This window comes from Schistocerca cancellata, chromosome 7, assembly GCF_023864275.1.
Source record: "Schistocerca cancellata isolate TAMUIC-IGC-003103 chromosome 7, iqSchCanc2.1, whole genome shotgun sequence".
NCBI classification, from domain to species: Eukaryota; Metazoa; Arthropoda; class Insecta; order Orthoptera; family Acrididae; genus Schistocerca; species Schistocerca cancellata.
In genome coordinates this window covers 400,324,129-400,345,063 of record NC_064632.1, presented here as the reverse complement: position 1 = coordinate 400,345,063, position 20,935 = coordinate 400,324,129, and the positions used below count along the sequence as shown (strand labels likewise).

At 39.7% G+C, this 20,935-nt stretch overlaps 1 protein-coding gene across 1 annotated transcript in view; it reads right to left on the bottom strand.

Moving 5' to 3' along the window:
• Positions 1–20,935, bottom strand: part of LOC126092792 (neural-cadherin-like) — a 329,734-nt gene that overhangs the window by 28,600 nt on the left and 280,199 nt on the right. Inside the window, exon 24 of the mRNA XM_049908520.1 lies at positions 2,630–2,839. Within this exon, the coding sequence (XP_049764477.1) occupies positions 2,634–2,839 (206 nt within the window). The 3' untranslated portion in view covers positions 2,630–2,633. The remainder of the gene's footprint in view (positions 1–2,629; positions 2,840–20,935) is intronic.

Below are 20,935 nucleotides of genomic sequence, written 5' to 3'. Positions count from 1 at the left end.
AGGAGAGATGGGTTGAATTTAAATTTTATCAGATTGTGTAGGTATTGCCTCTTCCATATACTGTCTTACATTTTCTAATGAATAACTGGATCCCATTTTCTGTACAACCGTTAAAAATGATTATTAAAATGTTTTCTACATCTGACTTCTTGTTAACAAACTTTTCATTGAGTCTGATAGATATAGTCTTCCTGTGTTCTCTGTTGCCCTGTTTTTCTTTTAACAATAGTCCAAATTGTTTTAATTTTCCTATCACGTGTGGTAATCTCAGATATAATGCACATACTTCTGGGCTTTTTAATAACTTTTCTTAATAAGTGCAGCAGTTTTCGTAATGTTTCACTGTTTCTGGATCATTACTCTTCCCAGTTATAAAATAAATTTCCCTTTTCTGCTTGCAAGATACTTTAATTCCTTTAGCAAGCCATGGCTTTTTCAATGTTTTCTTAAAATTATATTTCACTGTTTTCTTAGGGAAAATGCTATCAAATATGCTCACAAAGGTGTCATGAAATAGGTTAAATATTAAATTAGCGTCAGGTTCCCTCTACACCTCATTCCAGTCTAACTGTTGTAAACTTCCCTGAAATGTTAAATTGTTAATTGAACACACTATTTTGGTGGACTGTTTTGCATCACTGTATGGAGCTATGTCATATACTGTAACTAACTGTGCATCATGATCCAACAGTCCATTCTTAACAGGAAAAAATTTTAATTGATTAATTTATCTTGTTCTATAAAAGCACTATCTATCAGCATGCTGCTTTCCTGTACCATCCAAGTAGGAAAATCAGTGCAAATGGTTCAAATGGCTCTGAGCACTATGGGACTTAACATCTGAGGTCATCAGTCCCCTAGAACTTAGAACTACTTAAACCTAACTAACCTAAGGACATCACACACATCCATGTCCAAGGCAGGATTCGAACCTGTGATTGTGGCAGTCGCGTGGTTTCAGACTGAGGCACCTAGAACCACTCGGCCACAGCGGCTGGCTGGAAAATCAGTAACGGGTGCCAAATTGAAAGAATCAAGTACTATTTCAATATCTGGGCAGCAAAATAATTGATGGTGACCAAATGGAAAGGATATAAAGTGCAGACTGGCAATAGCAAGAACATAATTTCTAAAAAAGAGAAATTTGTTAATATTGAATATAAATTGAAATGTTGGGAAGCCATTTTCAATGGCACTTGTCTGTAATATGGCCCCATATAAAGGTAAGACACATTCAGATAAGAAAAGAATAGAAGCTTTTGAAATCTGCAACTGCAGTAGAATATTGAAGATTAGATGAGTAGATGGAATAACCAATGATGAGTCACTGAATTAAACTGAGGAGAAAATGAACTTATGGGATAACCTCACTAAAAGAAGGAAACTGTTGATAGGATACATTCTAAGATGTCAACAAATTGGCAATTTGATAATGGAGGGAAGTGTGGGAGGTAGATATTGTACAGAAAGGTCAAGGCTTAAATGCTGTAAGCAGATTCAATTGGATGTAAATTACAGTAGTTATTCAGAAATGAAGATGTTTGCACAGAATAGTCCAGGATGGACAGCTCCATCAAACCAGTCTTTGGACTGAAGACCACAACAACAACAACAACAACAACAACAACAACAATAATAATCATTTTTAACTGTTGTACAGAAAATGGGATCCAGTTATTCATTAGAAAATGTAAGACAGTATATGGAAGAGGCAATACCTACACAATCTGATAAAATTTAAATTCAACCCATCTCTCCTACTGAAATTAGGAAATAATAAATTCACTCAAAAGTAAAAGTTCACATGGAATTTCCAACAGAGTACAAAAAGCTTGTTCCCAAAAGTTATGTAGGATTCTCAGCCACATGTGTAGTATTTACTGCCCAATCACATGTCTGACAGCTTTATCTTGTTGCGTTAGTCTCTATTTTTGTCTGATTTTAGCATGACCCATGAAGATTCTATACCTTGTATCTCATGTTTCTGTTAATTAAATTACCAATCGTGAGGATGTGCACAATCTCTCTCATAACTGTGAAACCTGGGATAATGAGTTACTTTTAGTCTTCCGTCATCTGAGCTTTCTACCTTTCTTTTTATTCAAGAAGTGAGGAGGTGGTTCAAATTTCCATCTATTTATCCAGAATTAGGTGCTCAAGATGAACTCCTGGGTTGTTATTTTTAAAAGGACAAGACAAATTTCTGTTCCCACTCTTCCCCAATCTGAGATTATCCTCCATCTCTGATGACCTGGTCAATTGGACATTAAACTGAATGTTCTGTATTCTCTTTTAAATCTACCCTTTTCTCCTGCCTTGTCTGTTATTACAGTATTATGTTCTGCCAGTTCCGAAATTGGGATTTGTTGCCTTTTGTCTTCCATGTTACAATCAGCACCTATCTACTTGTTTTAAGTAAGCACTTCATTTTTCTACTATCTGTTCTTATTCTCCATTCAGACCTAAAATTAATATTAGTACTGATATTACAACAAAACGAAATTTCACCAAAATTATGCCAAGATTCCATTTGCATGTGACTTGCACATACATAGTCATAAAGATGGAATTTATGATAAATTTAAAATCTTAAAAATAATGCAAAATTCATGTTACAGAACATAAATACCATTTTAGTTACTTTGTAGTTCCAGTGAAACTGTGACTTCATTTTCATGAGGATGAGGTATCAGTTGTTTCATGTTCAAAGAGACACCGTGCTCTTCATTTCCTCTATTATCAGCATATTGACTTGTACTTGTTTGAGCATCCATTTGTGTTCGAGACCTTCCATGATTTCTGTAGTAGTATTTACACAGAAGAAACAGGACAGGCAAAACTGAAATTAGAAATTGATTTCAATATTTGGGGGCCAGATGTTTTCTCTCAACAATATAATAATAATCATATATTTTCATGAAACTTCCTGGCAGATTAAAACTGTGTGCCCGACTGAGACTCGAACTCGGGACCTTTGCCTTTCGCGGGCAAGTGCTCTACCACCTGAGCTACCGAAGCACAACTCACGGCCGGTACTCACAGCATTACTTCTGCCAGTATCTCGTCTCCTACCTTCCAAACTTTACAGAAGCTCTCCTGCGATCTTGCAGAACTAGCACTCCTGAAAGAAAGGATATAGCAGAAACATGGCTTAGCCACAGCCTGGGCGATGTTTCCAGAATGAGATTTTCACTCTGCAGCGGAGTGTGCGTTGATATGAAACTTCCTGGCAGATTAAAACTGTGTGCCCGACCGAGACTCGAACTCGGGACCTTTGCCTTTTGTGGGCAAGTGCTCTACCATCTGAGCTACTGAAGCACGACTCACGCCCAGTACTCACAGCTTTACTTCTGCCAGTATCTTGTCTCCTACCTTCCAAACTTTACAGAAGCTCTCCTGCGAACCTTGCAGAACTAGCACTCCTGAAAGAAAGGATGTAGCAGAGACATGGCTTAGCCACAGCCTGGGGGATGTTTCCAGAATGAGATTTTCACTCTGCAGTGGAGTGTTCACTGATATGAAACTTTCTGGCAGATTAAAACTGTGTGCCTGACCGAGACTCGAACTCGGGACCTTTGCCTTTCGCGGGCAAGTGCTCTACCATCTGAGCTACCGAAGCATGACTCACGCCCGGTACTCACAGCTTTACTTCTGCCAGTATCTCTTCTCCTACCTTCCAAACTTATATTTTAATGTCTATTGTACTTTTCTATAGCCATAAGAATCACTATTTAAAAAAAAATGCTGTCTGCTATGATGAACATAACAGAAGTTAGTTTGTATTCTTAACTCTACTCAGTAATATGTCTAAGCACATAAGTATTTAAGGAAACATAATGGTTTATTGATAATTTTTACTTATGGACCGTCTGACAGCAACTGAATAATTTTAGTGCCATACACATTTTGACTTTATTTTCTGCAAGGCATCATCAGTGGCCTGGAATGCATTGAAACAAGCGTTCAGTTCATAGTGCTGTGAAATGTGTGAAAAAACCACAAATTGGCCTTCATAAGAAGAAGAACAACACAAAAAATGCAACAAGAGCATAATATGTAAGAAATTGTCCATGTAACCTGTAAGTACAGTTCAAAACATTACTACTTCATAGGAAATACCAACCACCAGAACTGTTTATAACCAATAGGCACAGTGACAAAAATGTAAATAAAATAGCTGACATATGTACATATTCCAGGCCACTGATGATGCCTTGCAGAAAAAAAGGCGAAACACATATGGCACTAAAATTGTGTTTTATTCAGTTGCTGTCAGATGGTTCATAAATAAAAATTATCAATATACCGTAATATTACAAGCAACTGACGAAGACAGGACTACAAAAGTTGAAGATTTAAGGAAACAGTTTGTGGTTTACCTTCAGGAGAGTATTGTATAATTTATGAGAAGAAAGGGAAACAGAAAGAGAGATGTTGCCTATACATGTATTTTGTTATGTATCTAGCAACCAAAACATTCTAGAGCCATGGCAGAGATGTAAAAAGTGATTTAACACTTAAGTTTACATTTTTGGCAAATAAATGGAAGTAGTGTCATTAGAATGATTATTAATTTCAAAAGTAAGTACACAGTTATTCCCAATACAAAGTGCAGAATAAAAATAATCTTCATTAAAGTTAAAGAGAAAACAGAAGGATCAAACAGGGAACAGAACATACAATAAAATTTCAATATACCATAGTCTGATACACAGCAGATTTAGATATAATGAGGGGTAAAAATCTTATTACAGCCTGCATGTGCCATTTCTGTAGTATTCTTTACCCCTTATAACCTTCAAGCTCTGAAAACAACAATCAAAAGGGATGAGAACAACTAAACTAAACTTAGACTTGTCTTATTATCAATATGTCCGGACTGTCACAGGACGCAAAGCTGAAGACAGTATTATGGTTAACGTAATGATGCAGTCAACAAAGTAACTATGTAACAATGCTTGACAACAATGTAAATGAGCACAACTGTAATGGGCATAATGCATTATTCATTCAGATCCTAGATACCTGTGTGCTTGCTATGATATCACAGAAATGAAAAGAAAATTCTGTGATGTGGCAAGATGCCGATCATTTACATGTTTTATTCTCAATAAATGACTATTTTTATTCAAGAATTCTGTCATGGTATGGAAGGAGCTGTAGAGGAAAAAACATCTTGAATCTTCAATTTGCCAAGATTTCTTCTGTCTGTCAGACATTTAATTTACATGGGCAGATTACCAAAGAGTTTTATAGCTGCATATTTCACCCCTTTCTCTGTCAAAGCTAGATTCTATAAAATGTAATGCAGGTCACTTTTCCTTTCAACACACCATTTAGTGTGTTACTTTAAACCTCAGAAGGACTGTTCGTAACAATTCTAATTACTTTCTTTTGTGAAATGAATACTTTTCTCCTAAGTGAGGAATTATCCAGAACATTAGCCCATTATTCTTGTGGTGAAAATAGCTAAACATAAACATTTTAGCAGGTCTGCTATATGGTTCTTCCAGTTTACTTTTTCATCAACATGCAGCCTAAAAATTTGGGACTTTCTATCCTGTGTATTATTTCTTGTCAGTGTGCTAGGTGGTATATTTTTGACAGAGCAAAACTGAGTGAACTGTATTTTTTTTTAAGTTTAAGGCTAACCCATTTGTGCAAAATCAGTTAGTAACTTCCCCAAAAACATCATTTATTATTTCCTCTGTTAATATTTCTTTGCATGGCTTCACAACAATGGCTGTATTTTCTGGAAACAGGGCTAACTGTACTTCCTGATGCAAATAAAGCTGCAGATCTTAACATAAAGCAGGAACAGGTTAGAGGGCCAATGATCAAAACCCATGGGACCATCTATTGTAGTTTCTCCCCAGGCAGATGATGTGGTTTCGCTCTTTTTATTACCTGAATAACCTAGGGTAATTTTCTGCAAAATTTTTCTCAAATAAGAACAAAACCAGGTACATGCTAAACTACATATTTCATAAAGCTTATCTTCTGTAACATAATGTTATGACTGACATATTTATGTGTAAATAGAATAATGGAAAGTCTAGGATGGAATACTGACAATATTATGAAAAGGATAGACTGTTACTCACCACATAGCAGAAATGTTGAGTTGCAGATAGGCAAAATGAAAAGACTGTTAGACAAGCTTTTAGCCAAAAGGCCTTCTTCAAAATTAGAAACACACACACACACATGTGACCAATGTCTCTGGTGGCTGAGGCCAGACATGGTTGTGTTTGCACGTGTGTGTGTGTGTGTGTGTGTGTGTGTGTGTGTGTGTGTGTGTGTGTGTGTGTGTGTTGTCTAATTTGGAAGAAGGCCCTACTTGTCTAACAGTCTTTTTGTTGTGCCTATCTGTGATTCAATGTCTCTGCTATATGGTAACAGTAGCAATCTATCCTTTTCACAATATTGTCAGTAAATGTATAAATAGTTGCATCAACACAGTGGCCTTCTCAACTGATTGGCTACTGATTAAGGTAGCACAATGGTTAGCACACTGGACTCACATTTGGGAGGATGACAGTTCAAATCTGTATCTGACCATCCTGATTTAGGTTGTCTGTATTTCCCTAAGTCACTTCTGGCACATGCCAGGATGGTGCTTCAAAAGGGAATAACTGATTCCCTTCCCCATTCTTGAATCAATCTGAGCTTGTGCTCTATCTCTAATGACCTTGATCTCTAGGGAAGTTAAACCCTACTCTTCCTTCCTTCTTTTTCTAATTACTACACATGTGGGTGAAAACCTTGGGATACATTACCAACAAAAGCAATTATATCACATGAGTATGGTGTTCCTGAAGCAAATAGCAGGGGATGCACAAACAAAGTGAATAAAGTTAGAAATTTGGAAACGAAGCTGAAACCAATCTGAGAAAGGACAGAAAATGACAAAACTAAGAAAAGGCATTGAAGCTGATGACTGTCTTTAAAGGTGGTTTGTAATAAAATGAAATGAAGGTGTGCCACTTTTCACACCAATTATTAAAAGCCCAAGCTACAAAATTTCATTTTGATCTACGTGACATAAAATCTTCTATTGCTTTTGGCAGATGGTTTGCAAGTTGGAAATATCACCATGGAAGTAATCAAATAAGCACTGAGGGTCTTCTGGTAGTGAATTTTATTCATAATTTTTTGAAAGTCTACACAAATTCATTGTAGATTACAATTTAAATGATTATCGAGTGTGTAATTGTTATGAAATGGCATTTTATTAACAACTGCTTCCAACCAGAACTGTCACCCTAACAAAATCTGAAAATAAGATTAGTTTCAAAATGAATAAAGACAGAATTACCTTCCTCTTTGTCATAAATAAATCAGGTAGCTATCAGCTGAAACCTCTGTGTAGACAACAGTACAATCTCAAGATGTTTCAAGTATGTGAACATGTCGTCATTACAACTCACCTGCATTCACTAAAAGACAGTTTGGATGATGTGACACCTTCCTAAAGTAGTTTTGAGAAGAGTTTGTTCAATTAGTGAGAAAATACCTGTGATCTTTTAAGCAGAGAGGAGGCTCTGTTAATCCTTGATCACTGTCCAGCTCATCCACTTGCTGGTGTGTTACAGACAGAAGGTGCAAAAATAAAAACTTTGATTTTTGCCTAAAAACAGAATGGTATTAATCCAACTGGAGGATCTGGGTATCATATAAGCATTTATGGCTCATTATTATCATGAAATGAGAGTGTACCTGAACTCTATAAAGCTGAAGACTTCATTTTATTGATTGTGAATGACAAACTGTATCTGTGATTTAAATGGGCAACTTATTTAGGTTTTATATGCAACCAACCACTTATTGAATTCAATATAATTTATTTTACCATCAACCAGTTTTCAAACAACTGCAGGCTCATCATGTGATTGAGATGTAATAAGAACATTATTTTATGGACAATGTGCATTGCATCTTGCTTACAAATGATATTCTGCAGTGGAATATTGATCTTGACAACTTGAACCATTGGCAGTCACTGACAATGAGGAACTGGTTTCAGAGTTCATACATGACAAAGACCTTATAGACGTGGCACAAACTGACTGTGGTAAAACGCTCAGAGATGAGGATCAAGAAGAAGAAGCAGAAGAAGAAAGCATAGAAGATGTTCCCAGTGCACTTGGAGTATTGGATAATATTAAAAATGTGATTATGTCGATGGACAGGCAAAGTGAACCAAAACATATTCAGTTGTTACACCTGGTGACTACAAAAAAGTATGCACATAAGAAAATGCTTGAAGTGGCACACCAGAAAAAGCTAAGTGACTTTTCAGAAACAGTGGGTAAATGAACCTACAAAAGTTTGCAAACAGCTGTAGATAACTGTGTATTTTTACTGTTTTTTATATAATGTAGTGCAGTGCAGTATTTTATTTGGAATTACCATAGTGTTTTCACTTGGTTGTCATTGAGTTAAGTTCACCTAACTGCTCCATTTGGTACATTTTTGAAATGTTCTGCTTCTTATCTTCTTAAATTTAGGAAGCCTGGCTGCAGCTGCCAGAGACTGTGGTCACGTGTGTGTGAGTTCCATTTGCATGAGTGTGTATGTTGTCTAATTTTGACAAAGGCCTTGTTGCTCAAAAGCTAATTGTGTGACATTCTCTTTGTTGTGGCTTTCTGCAACACAGCTTCTCCACTGTATGGTGAGCAGCAATTATCCTTTTCATTACATTTAATTTAAATACTGTACAACATACAAGGTATTTCAAAGTCTTTGCGTCAAACATCTGGGGTTGACAGATCATGGGATGGGGAGTGACTTGTTAGAGACAAAATGTCTGCTGATGTTTCCCTGTAATAAGAGGTATCTTTCCATTGAATTTGCCAGCCATGGGTTTATGAGATAACACCAAACTAGCATGGTCTACTAACCATGATCTGTGTATTACCTACCTAGTAAAGTGATAGAGAGATTTTCAACAAGAAAACTTTAGTAACAAGTGTCTCTATACAGAGAATGATATTTTTGAAGTTTGGTGTAGCTGCTTTAATTTGGAGCAGATGACTGGATTATAGGCAACACACATTGCATGCAAATGCTGCAGACTGCCTAAGCCTTGCCACTTCTCAGGGGTATAACCAATTATAAAAGATGCCTGTGGTCACTGGGAGCACCAGCAGACATTTTGTTTCTAATAAAAGTTTGTTCCCCATGATGTGATCTATCATCCACAGATTTTTGATACAAATACTTTGAAACACCCTATGTAGTAAAACGCCACAATGCACTATGTGCGTTTTTAAACTTTGCATACATAATTTGTCTTTCCACTGCTCACTCTTGTTATACTGTGGTTACACTATAATGTGGGGGTGAAGCATGTCCCCAGCTACCACTTTATATTGGACATCTACTGTATATAGAAGGTTATTGCTATGAAACAGAAAATAAAATAAAAGTCAGTCACACTTCTTTCCCCTTTAGTGACAATGGTACACAGGACTGAACCACTCATCATTTACCACATGTGACTACTGTTTAGTTCTCTCTGCATTGGCTATGGTGATGGAAAGTGAGGGCTAATCAGTGGCTGTGATGTTTGGCTCATGCCTGTGCTTTGTTGAACACTATCTTTTTTGATATCACAGTCTTTGTTTCAATTGAAAACAATTTAAATGAGTCAGATAATACTGTGACTGTTGATGAATCCACATCCACATCATGAAGTTTGTGTCAGTGCAGCAATACTGGGCATGAGCCATGGCTTCAGCAGTTTATGTCTACATCTAATTGTTTCTGATAGACAGTTACTTCAACAATTCATTTTGAAAAGCATTCTGTCTTGCTAGTCCACTATCTGTCCCATCTATATAATTTATGCCAAATAACTATAGACACAGAACCAATAATTAGTGGAAGAGCAATGATATGGCAGACAGAAAAGAAAAATACATATATATTTGTAATTGTTCATCAAAATATATGAAGCCTGTTAGAAAACAAAAGATGAGTTTCAGGAATCACTGCAGGAATGTGGAAAGTAAAAGGCTGTTTTTAGAATGTGTTATGTGTAGAATAAGATCATTTGGGACCAAAAGAAACTGAACTTGAAACACAGAAATGGGAAATCATTCCACTTGCTTCCAGAATGAGATTTTCACTCTGCAGCAGAATGTGCACTGATATGAAACTTCTGGCAGATTAAAACTGCGTGCTGGACCGAGACTTGAACTCAGGACCTTTGCCTTTCGTGGGCAAGTAGTACTCTACCATCTGAGCTACCCAAGCACAACTCACGCCCCGTCCTCACAGCTATACTTCTGCCAGTACCTCGCCTCTCACCTTCCAAACTTTACAGAAGCTCTCCTGCAAACCTGAAAGAAAGGATATTGTGGAGACATGGCTTAGCCACAGCCTGGGGGATGTTTCCAGAATTATTTACATTGTAGTTTTCAGTCTTCTACATTGCTTAAAACACTTTCATTTAAAATAAATCAATAATTGAAGTTACTGCTCTAGCATGTAATCATCAGAGAAGTGGGAACTAATAACATCTCACAAAGACCAAACTCAGCAGATAGTCCTAATCTCACACTTTTCAGTAACTAACTTAATTTTTCTAAAAACTCATTATCTTAGAAGATGTTCATAATTAAAGTTCAGCCACAACCAAAATTACTTTTACCACCTGAGAACCTAAGTCTATTTGAGTATAGGATATCCAGGATTTGACACTGTGCTGTTGTTGTACTAATTTTTTAAACCTAATTGTGCCTTTTGATGCCCAGTCAACCCAAAAATTAAGAAACTGACTGAATTAGCAAAATTATGAACATGGAAAATTTATGTGAAAGAAGGGAATTCACTGTGTAGATATGCAATGTGTCATTCGGATTATACCTTAAACTTTAGTACCTTCCTAAACATCTAACATACAGTTAATCAGAATCATTATGGTGATCAGTCAGATGACACCACTTCTAAATTTGACCTCATTCTCAATATAAACTAAAATGCAGTAACCAAGTTTAACTATTACTTTACACATGTCTAAAAACGATTGTGAGAGCCAATGATGAAGTCAGTCAGAGGGCAGAATTCAGTATGTTAGCAACATATAATCATGTATGTTACATTTTTATGAAAGTCTTAGGCAGCACCAAGTTGTTGATTGATCTACTCTTGAATGTTAAACTCTGTCTTACTTATTTTTATCATTTACTCTGTGTGAACACCATAAACATCTGCATATTGCTATTGGCTACCTGAAGATTTCTTGTGTTCAGTGGCTGTGTACTCAAAATCAACACTGTGATATTCATCAGTAAGAAAAATGCACTGTAAATATCTTACCACTTTCAGAATATTGGAAGTGTCTGCCTGTGACTAATATTTTATGTGAGGTCTTAAGCTGGTCATTGTGTGGTATGAGTGATAATAAATGCAAAAAACTTTCAAATTAACAAAATATTGTGTTGTGCTTATTATTTAAGAACTGTTCATAAAACCAGATTATGGCAATACAATGAACATCTGACAAAAGCAACTGAGTGTAATGGAGGATGGTTCACCTCCAACTTGCACACCCATTTGGTTTTGTGAACCATTCAAGACATCAGAACAACATCATCAGCATAAGATATTACCCAGATGGACACTGTTTCTTTTTTTTCTTTTTTTTTTTTTGCGCTTAACTCCTGTATCAATTGAGGTGTTGAAGTAAGTATGGTTTTATTTTTTAAAATGAAATGATACTGCATTTTACACAATTCAAAAGCTCTTGAAAATCTGAGTACAGTGATAAAATGGTAATTAACATGGCATTGAAACTTTCTGCAGCAATATCTGATAATAAGCTTATATTGAAAGATGAGGTGGCTATAGATGGCTATTGCTGTGTAAATATTGTCCAGTCCAACAGCAACTGATAATTTGTTTATAAACCTAACTGTAATGATCTACAAGTTGTTAAACCCATAATAAAATGTTTCTCTAATCAAGATGGTCAATGTCAGCAGTAAAACATCCCCAACAACCAGGTTTAACTAAATGAAAAAGTTCAGTTTAATGGAATTATAAAGGCTGACTCAGTCACACTATTAAGAGAGAATTTATTGGAGGAAGAATGGGAAGATGTTTACTAAGGGCACACAGTAGATGAGCAATTTAATGCTTTCTTAAAAAAAATTCTTCCAACACTATGAATCAATTTGAAATATTTCTAATGTGTGCAGCTGAGTGGTATCATCCATATGGCATGATATTTCAGCAAGCAATCTTCTTGCTGTCTTCAAGCTTTCATGGTGACTGGGTGCTGTCTGTTTATCCCCTCCTCCTGAAGCCTCCATCTGGCCACCTGTGGGTGCAGACTTTGTATAGTGGTGGGCCAAGTGTGACATTGGGGACAATCCAGGATTCTCAGTAGCACTGTGGGTTGTCAATCAAGCATCTCTGCTGGCGTTATCTTCTGCAGTTTTTGTGATGGGAATGGATTTCCAGTGAACTGGTATTGTGCTTTGATCTTGCTCAAGACAGGGTACCAGGTCTTGCTTAATTGAAAGCTGCTGTCTTTATTTATTAGTCCATTATGCATTTAGATCTCTATAGCCTCTCTGATAATACAATCTCAGGAACTGTTAAATTTTTGCAAAAATTTGTTGTCACTGTAATTCATGGTATTTCCTTGGGTGATGCAGCACTCTGCCACAGTAGACTTTTGTCAGCTGTTTGTTGTGTGTGTGGTATCTATGCTCAGAAAACCTCTCTTGTAGTGCTTGGATAGTCTGGTCTACATAAATTTTCCCACACTGGTGAGAGATGTGGTAGAACCCAGTTTCCAGACTCATAAATCATCCTTTACTGATCTAGAATACGGATTTCATCTTGGCTGGTGGGTGGAACATGCACTTGATGTTGTGTATCTAGAGTATTCTTCTGATGTTTGCTGATGGTTCAAGCTTTGAAGCCACCATAATCAGCATGATTGCCCCAAACAATGGCCAAGGTCAGCCATGTACTGCCTCCAAAACCAGCTTGTATATCACACGTGAACTCCATTCATAGTCTACGAAAAACAAAAGGGCCACCTATAAGCTGCTGCTTATTAAACTGTCCACTCAAATCAATGTCTATTTCTCTCAGTGTCTTATACACTGAAGCAATGTGCCACTAGCAATGATGATACGCTCATCGCAAAGGCATTGCTGTGGCATGATAACACAAAGTGAATGTAGCAAGCCAACACCCAATGAGACTCAGAGATAGGCTTACGCAATCCGCAACATTCACACAGCGAATGACACTGCATGATACGGTTTAGTGTTTTTAAAGACAAGGCCAGTCTGGGCAGTGCTCAAGCACTAATCAAATGGAAGTCGCTTACGCAACCCGAAGTTTTGAATTTAGATGACCGGCCACCTTGTTATAACTAGAGGCAGCTATAGTGTATAAGACACTGAGAGCAATAGACATTGATTTGAGGAATAGTTGCTGTTGCAGCTGGTTTGTCTTTGGCCTCAGTAGGCTGTGATCTCAACTTCTTCAGTCTTAATGCATGTTTTATATGGTGGTTGCTGCAACTGTTTGTAGGGAACAAGGCCTTTAGGTATTGCAGTTCAGCTGCTAGACTGTCATGGTCTGAGATTTCCTGTGCTCTGTGCACTAGTGTGCTTAGGACACTTTCTTATTCTGAAAGTGTTGTGACTCGCCAATCTTTCAAAGTGCCACCGTGCAGTTACGCGCATTCTCTACATGCGGCGTTGTCTGCCAGCCATGCAGCAGCAGCACCACCTAAGTGGCCAGCCAGCCAGTGGCCGCTAGACTCGGACTCAGTTATGACTTGACTGTTAAAGTGACACACGTCTTACTCTGTTCACTTGATCTGTGACTTTCATGTATTGCATCGTCCTTGAAATATATTTGTTCAACTTGAAGTTATAACAATTGGTGACGAGGTAGTGAATTTTTCTTTTTCATCTTTGACCCACGTGTTTCCATGGCTGCTTTAGAGCAACTATTGCAAGGTCTCATAGAACAGCAAACGCTTCTCACAAATGCGATTCATGATTTCATTGCGGCATCAAATGTGGGGCGTCTCTCGTCATTGTCTCTACCTCCTTTTCCTCCTTATGACGAGATGGCAGAAGACTGATCTGATTACAAAAAACGTCTTTGCCAGCACTTCTTGGCATTTCAAGTTGCAGACGAACAAACATGTAAATCTCTGTTCCTTTCGTGGATTTCACCTCAAATGTTTCAGTTGTTGTCACAATTGGCTCCTTTGAAAGATATTGAGTCTTTGTCCTTTGCTGAAATGTGCTCACTTCTGACCGTCGATTTTCAAAAGCATATGCATGTGGTAACCTCTCCTGTTGCCTTTTATTGTTGTCAAAAACAACCGAATCAATCCTATCGCGCTTGGGCTTCTGAACTTCATGGCCTCAGTAGAAAATGTCAATTTGTTACTGAAGTTCACAAAGAATCCTACACCGATTCCATGGTATGGGATGCTATTATCCGATCGGCACCGACAAAGAAGTTAGGCAACGTGCCCTTCAGTTGGCAAATCCGACTCTAGATGAAGTCCTATCCATCGCTCAGTCTTTCGAAATTTCTCACGCCGCTGGAGCGCAAATAGAGACATGGGGTGACGTCGGGGATATATAACCTCTGTGCGCTGTTGCTGTTGACGAAGCGTGTGGCATGTCCCCACTGGCTGACGTGGCTGCAGTACGCTCCCAAACGCAGCCTCGGCCTAACCATAAACAAACCTCTAAGAAACTGCAGCAAACCCCACAGCAACTTCCTTCATGTCCACGGTGTTTTACGAAACATTCACGAGAGGATTGTCCACAATGTTGGGTCGTGTGTCACAAATGCCAAAAAAAAGGGTCATGTGTCATCCGTTTGCAAATCCGACCGCATACATGATGTTCATGAACATGGCGCTGATTCTGATTCAGTGTTGTCTGTCAGTTGTACTTCCTCCCTTTTAGGGAAGTTATTCCTCACTGTCCAAATACTTGGTCGAGATGTTCGCATGCAGGTGGATACTGGTTCTGCTGTCACTATCATCAGTTCTCAGACGTATCTTCAGTTGGGTTCTCCAATCCTGTCACCTGTCACTAGGCAATTACGGACTTACAATAAACAGAAGATTTCTTTCTTGGGACAATTTGATGCTGAGGTATCTTACAAATCTGTCGTTTGCACTGTTCCCATATTTGTGGGCAACCATAGTAATGCAGAGAATCTTTTTGGTTTCGATGCCTTTTGCATTTTTGGGTTCTCCATAGATGACTCTGTCAATATTATCTCTGATGCTATTCCTTATGCTCAATTGGATTCCCTGTCGATGACATTTTTGTCCCTATTTTTCTCCTGGGTTATGCCGTGCAAACGACTTTGAAGCTCATATCACTCTCAAACCCACTGCTCGGCCTAAGTTTTTTGGGCTTGGCCCATTCCTGTGGCCCTTCATGATCAGGTCAAACAGGAGTGGGATCATCTCACTGCTTCAGAGGTCTTGCTTCCTGTCACTTCCAGTGATTGGTCCTCTCCTGTCGTTGTCGTTGCTAAGCCAAATGGTGATATTCGTCTCTATGGTGATTTCAAAGCCACTGTAAATGTTCAATCCCTTATTGACACTTACCATATGCCTCAACCTGGAGAATCGTTTACTAAACTTGCTGGAGGCCAGTATTTTTCTAAACTTGACCTGTCAGAAGCTTATCATCAACTTCCTCTCGACGCTGCTTCCCGGCAGTTTCTGGTCCTTAACACGCCTTTCGGCCTCTATCAATACTAACGATTGCCATTCGGGGTTGCCAGCGCCCCTGCTCTCTTTCAGCGATTCTTGGAACAATTATTGCTCACTGTCCCTGGGTGTATAAATTACATAGACAACATTGTTGTCACTGGCTCCACCACTGAAAACATCTTCAGAATCTCTGTACACTTTTTCATGTCTTACAGACTGCTGGTCTTAAGTGTAATCTTCAGAAGTCAAAATTTTTTCAGGCATCTATCATGTACTTGGGGTTTCAACTCTCTCGGGATGGTATTCATGCACTTCAGCAAACTGTTGCTGCGATTGATGCCCTTCCTCACCCTACATCAGTTAAGGAACTGCAGGCCTTCTTGGGGAAAATAGCATACTATCACAAGTTTTTACCATCTGCTGCTTCGGTGGCTCAGCCGTTGCATCGCCTGTTGCATAAAAACGTGCCTTTTCACTGGTCCGTGTCATGCGATGTGGCTTTCTAGAAATTGAAGACTATGCTGAAACAGGCCCCATGACTGGTTACTTATCGACCTGGCCAACGTCTTGTTGTGACCACGGACGCCTCTCAATATGGAGTCGGTGCAGTCCTTGCGCACAGTTTTTCTGACGGTTCTGAACAACCCATTGCTTATGCCTCCAAAATGCTCACGGATGCCCAACAAAAGTATTCTCAAATTGAAAAAGAAGCTTTGGCCATTATTTATGCTCTTCATAAGTTTGGTGTTTTTCTATATGGATCCAAATTTCATCTTGTTTCAGATCACAAACCTCTTGTTTCCTTGTTTCATCCATCAATGTCACTTCCTCCCAACAAGGCTGCACACTGCTTCCAGCATTGGGCTCTTTACTTGTCTTGTTTCAATTATGAGATTCATTTCTGGCTGATGGCTCAACATGCGAATGCTGATGCACTGTCTCACCTTCCCATGGGTCCTGATCTGGCATTTGATAGGGACAAACTTTTGTGTTTCCACCTGGATGTTGCCAAGCAGCGGGTTGTGGATGGGTTCCCCATCACCGGGGACTGGCTGGCGGCTGCTACGGGTTCTGACCCTACCCTCTCCTGGGTTTTACGCTGTATTCAGAAGGGCTGGCCAGATCATCTGTCTGCTAAGACTTCTGATCTGTTGCGGAACTAATACGCTTTGTGTTACCGCCGCATGTTGTGGTACCTGCATCTCTGCGTGTTTTGGTCTTGTGCCTCCTTCACCAAGGGCACTGGGGTGTCTCTCACACAAAATCTCTGGTGCGCCGCCATGTGTACTGGCCTGGCATTGACTCTGAAATCGCACACATGGTCGCTGCCTGTGGCCCTTGTGCATCACAGGCCGCTGCCCCGAAGTCATCTTCGTCACTGTGGCCTTCGCCTGAGAAACCCTGGAAGTGTATTCATGCTGACTTTGTGGGACCTTTTTTAGTTACTTATTGGCTTCTCGTTATTGACACCTACTCTAACTTTCCTTTCATTGTCCGTTGCATGTCGCCTACCACCGTGGCAACCACCAATGCTTGAGCTCGCATTTTCTCTTTGGAAGGCCTTCCCTCTACTCTTGTTACTGATAATGGTCCACAATTTGCCTCTTTCGATTTTGCGGATTTTTGTACCCGTCACAGTGTCCTGTATGTCACGGCCCCTCCGTTCTATCCACAGTCCAACGGTGAGGCTGAACGACTGGTCCGCACATTTAAGGCTTAGATGAGGAAGCTCCTGACTTCTTCTGCTGCTGATGATGCACTTCTCCAATTTCTGGCTTCTTACCATTTCACCCCCATGGGTGACCACAGCCCGGCTGAGCTCTTACATGGCCGACAGCCCCGCATGCTACTTCATCTTTTGTAGCCTTCCACCTCACGGCCGCAGGTGCCTTCTCTTGGCCGGTTCACCGCCAGCGAGCTTGTATGGGTACAGGGATATGGCAGGCAGCCAAAATGGAGTCCTGGCCGCATCTTACAACACCGTGGGTGACGTCTGTATGAAATCCAGACGGACACGGGTGTTGCAGTGCGTCATTCGGACCAGCTTCAGCCTCATGTGCCGGCAACGCCTGTTCCGGATGTCACTACACCACCTTCGGCTCTACCTGACGCTTGGGATCCTGGAACCTCTCATCACTCACAACGCAATCCTCTCACCATCATATTGGTGCTAGCACAAAAACTGACACCAACAGGAGACGTGCCCATGCAGGAACAAGATGACCATCATCTGTCGGAGCACCTCTACTCGCCTCCTTCTCCTACGGACGCGTACACATCGCCATGTCTCCTGTTATGACAACCAAACTTGCCGCAATGGGCAGATTGGTGCATGGGGCCCCAGCAGATTCGACTCCCACATTTCCTGTAATCTCGACCCGTTATCATTGGGGACACTTCTGTCCATATGGGAAGCCTCCTCCTGAAGACTTTACGGCCAGTCAAACAACACCTATGGACGCTAGCAATCTACAGGCCACCTCCATCAAGACCTGTGCAAAAACTTCAAAGGGGGGAAAAGTGTTGTGACTCACCGATCTTTCAAAGTGCCGCCACGCAGTTACGCGCATCCTCTACATGCAGTGCTGTCTGCCAGCTATGCAGCAGCAGCGCCACCTAAGCGGTCAGCCAGCCAGCGGCTGCTAGACTCAGACTCAGTTATGACTTGACTGTTAAAGTGACACACGTCTTACTCTGTTTACTTGATCTGTGACTTTCATGTATTGCATTGTCCTTGAAATATATTTGTTCAACTTGAAGTTATAACAGAAAGGTTAGACAGATGGAGGCATGGAGGAACAATTCTGTAAATGTTGGTTTATGGTAGATGTTGTGTCCTAGTGTGCCATCTGGTCTTCACATAATGTGCACATCCAGGAACTGAAGTTGATTTTTTCTTTTCTCTCCACCATGAATCTGATTTTCTGGTGCAGTGAATTCAACTGTTGCAGAAAATGTTGTAGCTGATGTTGTCCTTATGGCCAGATTACCTACATGACATCCCGCAACATCTGAATTTGCTGTATCAGAATATCAGATACAAGAAAACAATCAACATCCATTTTGTTGTGTGCAACTTCTTGGGCACTGAGGTGGCTGGTAATAATTCAGGTAATTAGAACACTCTGAATAAGTAATACTTTATTAATTACAATAAAACTTATCTTCACTTGCCAGGCTCAGCTGTAGCTATGAAATTCCATACATAGACCTGTGGTTCAGAACACACTAATTGAGCCATGATTACTGAGTAACAAATTAATATAAGTTCAGAATAGCTGCACTGTGCCTTCACTACAGTCACTAAAAACACATGTTCATAGACACCTGTTGACACAGTTCTGATAGTGTTGGTATGTAGGCACAGTTCACAAGAGATGAAAGTCTCTTCACCCCTGATGATTGACATGAGCTGTTTCACACTGAGTAGACAGCAGAATGACATTACTGTGGCAGGAATTTCCTGGAAGTGGACAAGATCTGACCTGAAACTAAACTACCCGTCTGGCCACTGGCGACACTGTTTCATGATGAAGGCATGGTGGTGGCACCTTGGAACCGTGAGAGGCACAGCTTCTTCCTAGCATCTCATTAGTGCCTTGTGACAATGCTTTGCTGTGCAGTATCTTTGTGGTATTCTGGCCTTTGGCAGTTCTTTTTCATGGTGGAGGCATGGTGGTGGCATTGGAACCATGAGAGGCATGGCTTCTTCCTAGTATCTCGTTGATGCCTTGTGACAATGCTTTGCTGTGCAGTATCTTTGTGGCGGTCAATACTTCTTGCACCACTCTCTGTGCTCAATGACACCATTTCTGGATGTACTTGCCAAGCATAGACTAAGTGGCACAGTAGGACACACCATTACTGTAAACTGACAAATATAGATTTTTACTTGCATGTTTCTAGCTGCCATGGCCCTTCACTAAATGATAGTGTCCTAATCAAACTAGTACACAGAGTATGTGACCTCACAGACTGTGACACACTACCAGCTGAATTGCAGTACTTAAAGGCCACGTTCTGCACAAACGGTTACAGCAACTGCCACATACACCTTTTAAGATTAAGAAGCAGAACTATGACCTGCTGAGGACAAAGTTAAACTGGTTGCAATAGCCTTTATTCCATATGTTGGGAATACATCAGCAAAACTCAGAAGAATACTCCAGATACACAATGTCAATTATGTGTTCTGCCTTCTAGCCAAACTGAAGCATTGTTGGGATCAGCCTAAGATGACTTAGGACTGGGAATCTATCACATTCCTTGTGAGTGTGGGAAAATGCATGTAGACCAGATTATCTGGACAGTACAGGAGAGATGGACTGAATATAAACACTACACAGCCAATGCACAGCTGACAGTCTGCTGTGACAGAGCACTGCATCCCCCAAGGACATAGCATGAATTATGATCACAGCAAGTTGTTGCAACAATCCAACACCTTCTAGAATTGTATTCCCAAAGAGATTGTGGAGATCTGACTACATAATGGACTAATAAATAAATAAAGTGGCTTTCAATTAAACAAGGCCTGGGAGCCAGCCTTGAGCATGTTAAGAGCACAGTGGCAATCTATATGGAAGTCCACGCCATCATGACAACTGAAGAAGACAAGGATGCACTGTTACCATGGCAGCAGAGATCAACATCTCGGCTTACCAAAATATCATGCCTTTTTGACAATGTCACCTGACTAAATACCAGATATCAGTAGTCATCACTAATACCTGAAAATGACAAGAAATTGGCCTACCAAAATATCATGCCTTTTGGACAATGCCACACAACTGAATACCCAAGAAATATTCAAGATATTCCTATGCTGGGAAAATCTAAAATCACACACTACGAGTCCATAATCATTAAGTAGATTAGCACTACTCATAATTTGTTGATGTTATACTTTACAGGAGTTAAAATTGCTGTTTTTTTTACATGCTGCAACACAGTTCACTTAGTGGTTATTTCAGCATGTTAATAGCTGTGAACAAAGTATCTTGTGCCCAGAAGAGAGGCTTTATTTAATGCACAGAATTAGCCTTAATCAATGTACACTACAGGCAACTTCTACGTTATTCAGTGTGTTATCAAAAAAGGAAAAACCATATATTAAGCACAAATAATTCAAAAGTACAAGAATGAAGTGAAGAACATTTTAGAGCTTTGTTAATCATGAAGCGAATACACTCAGTAAGGCAAATA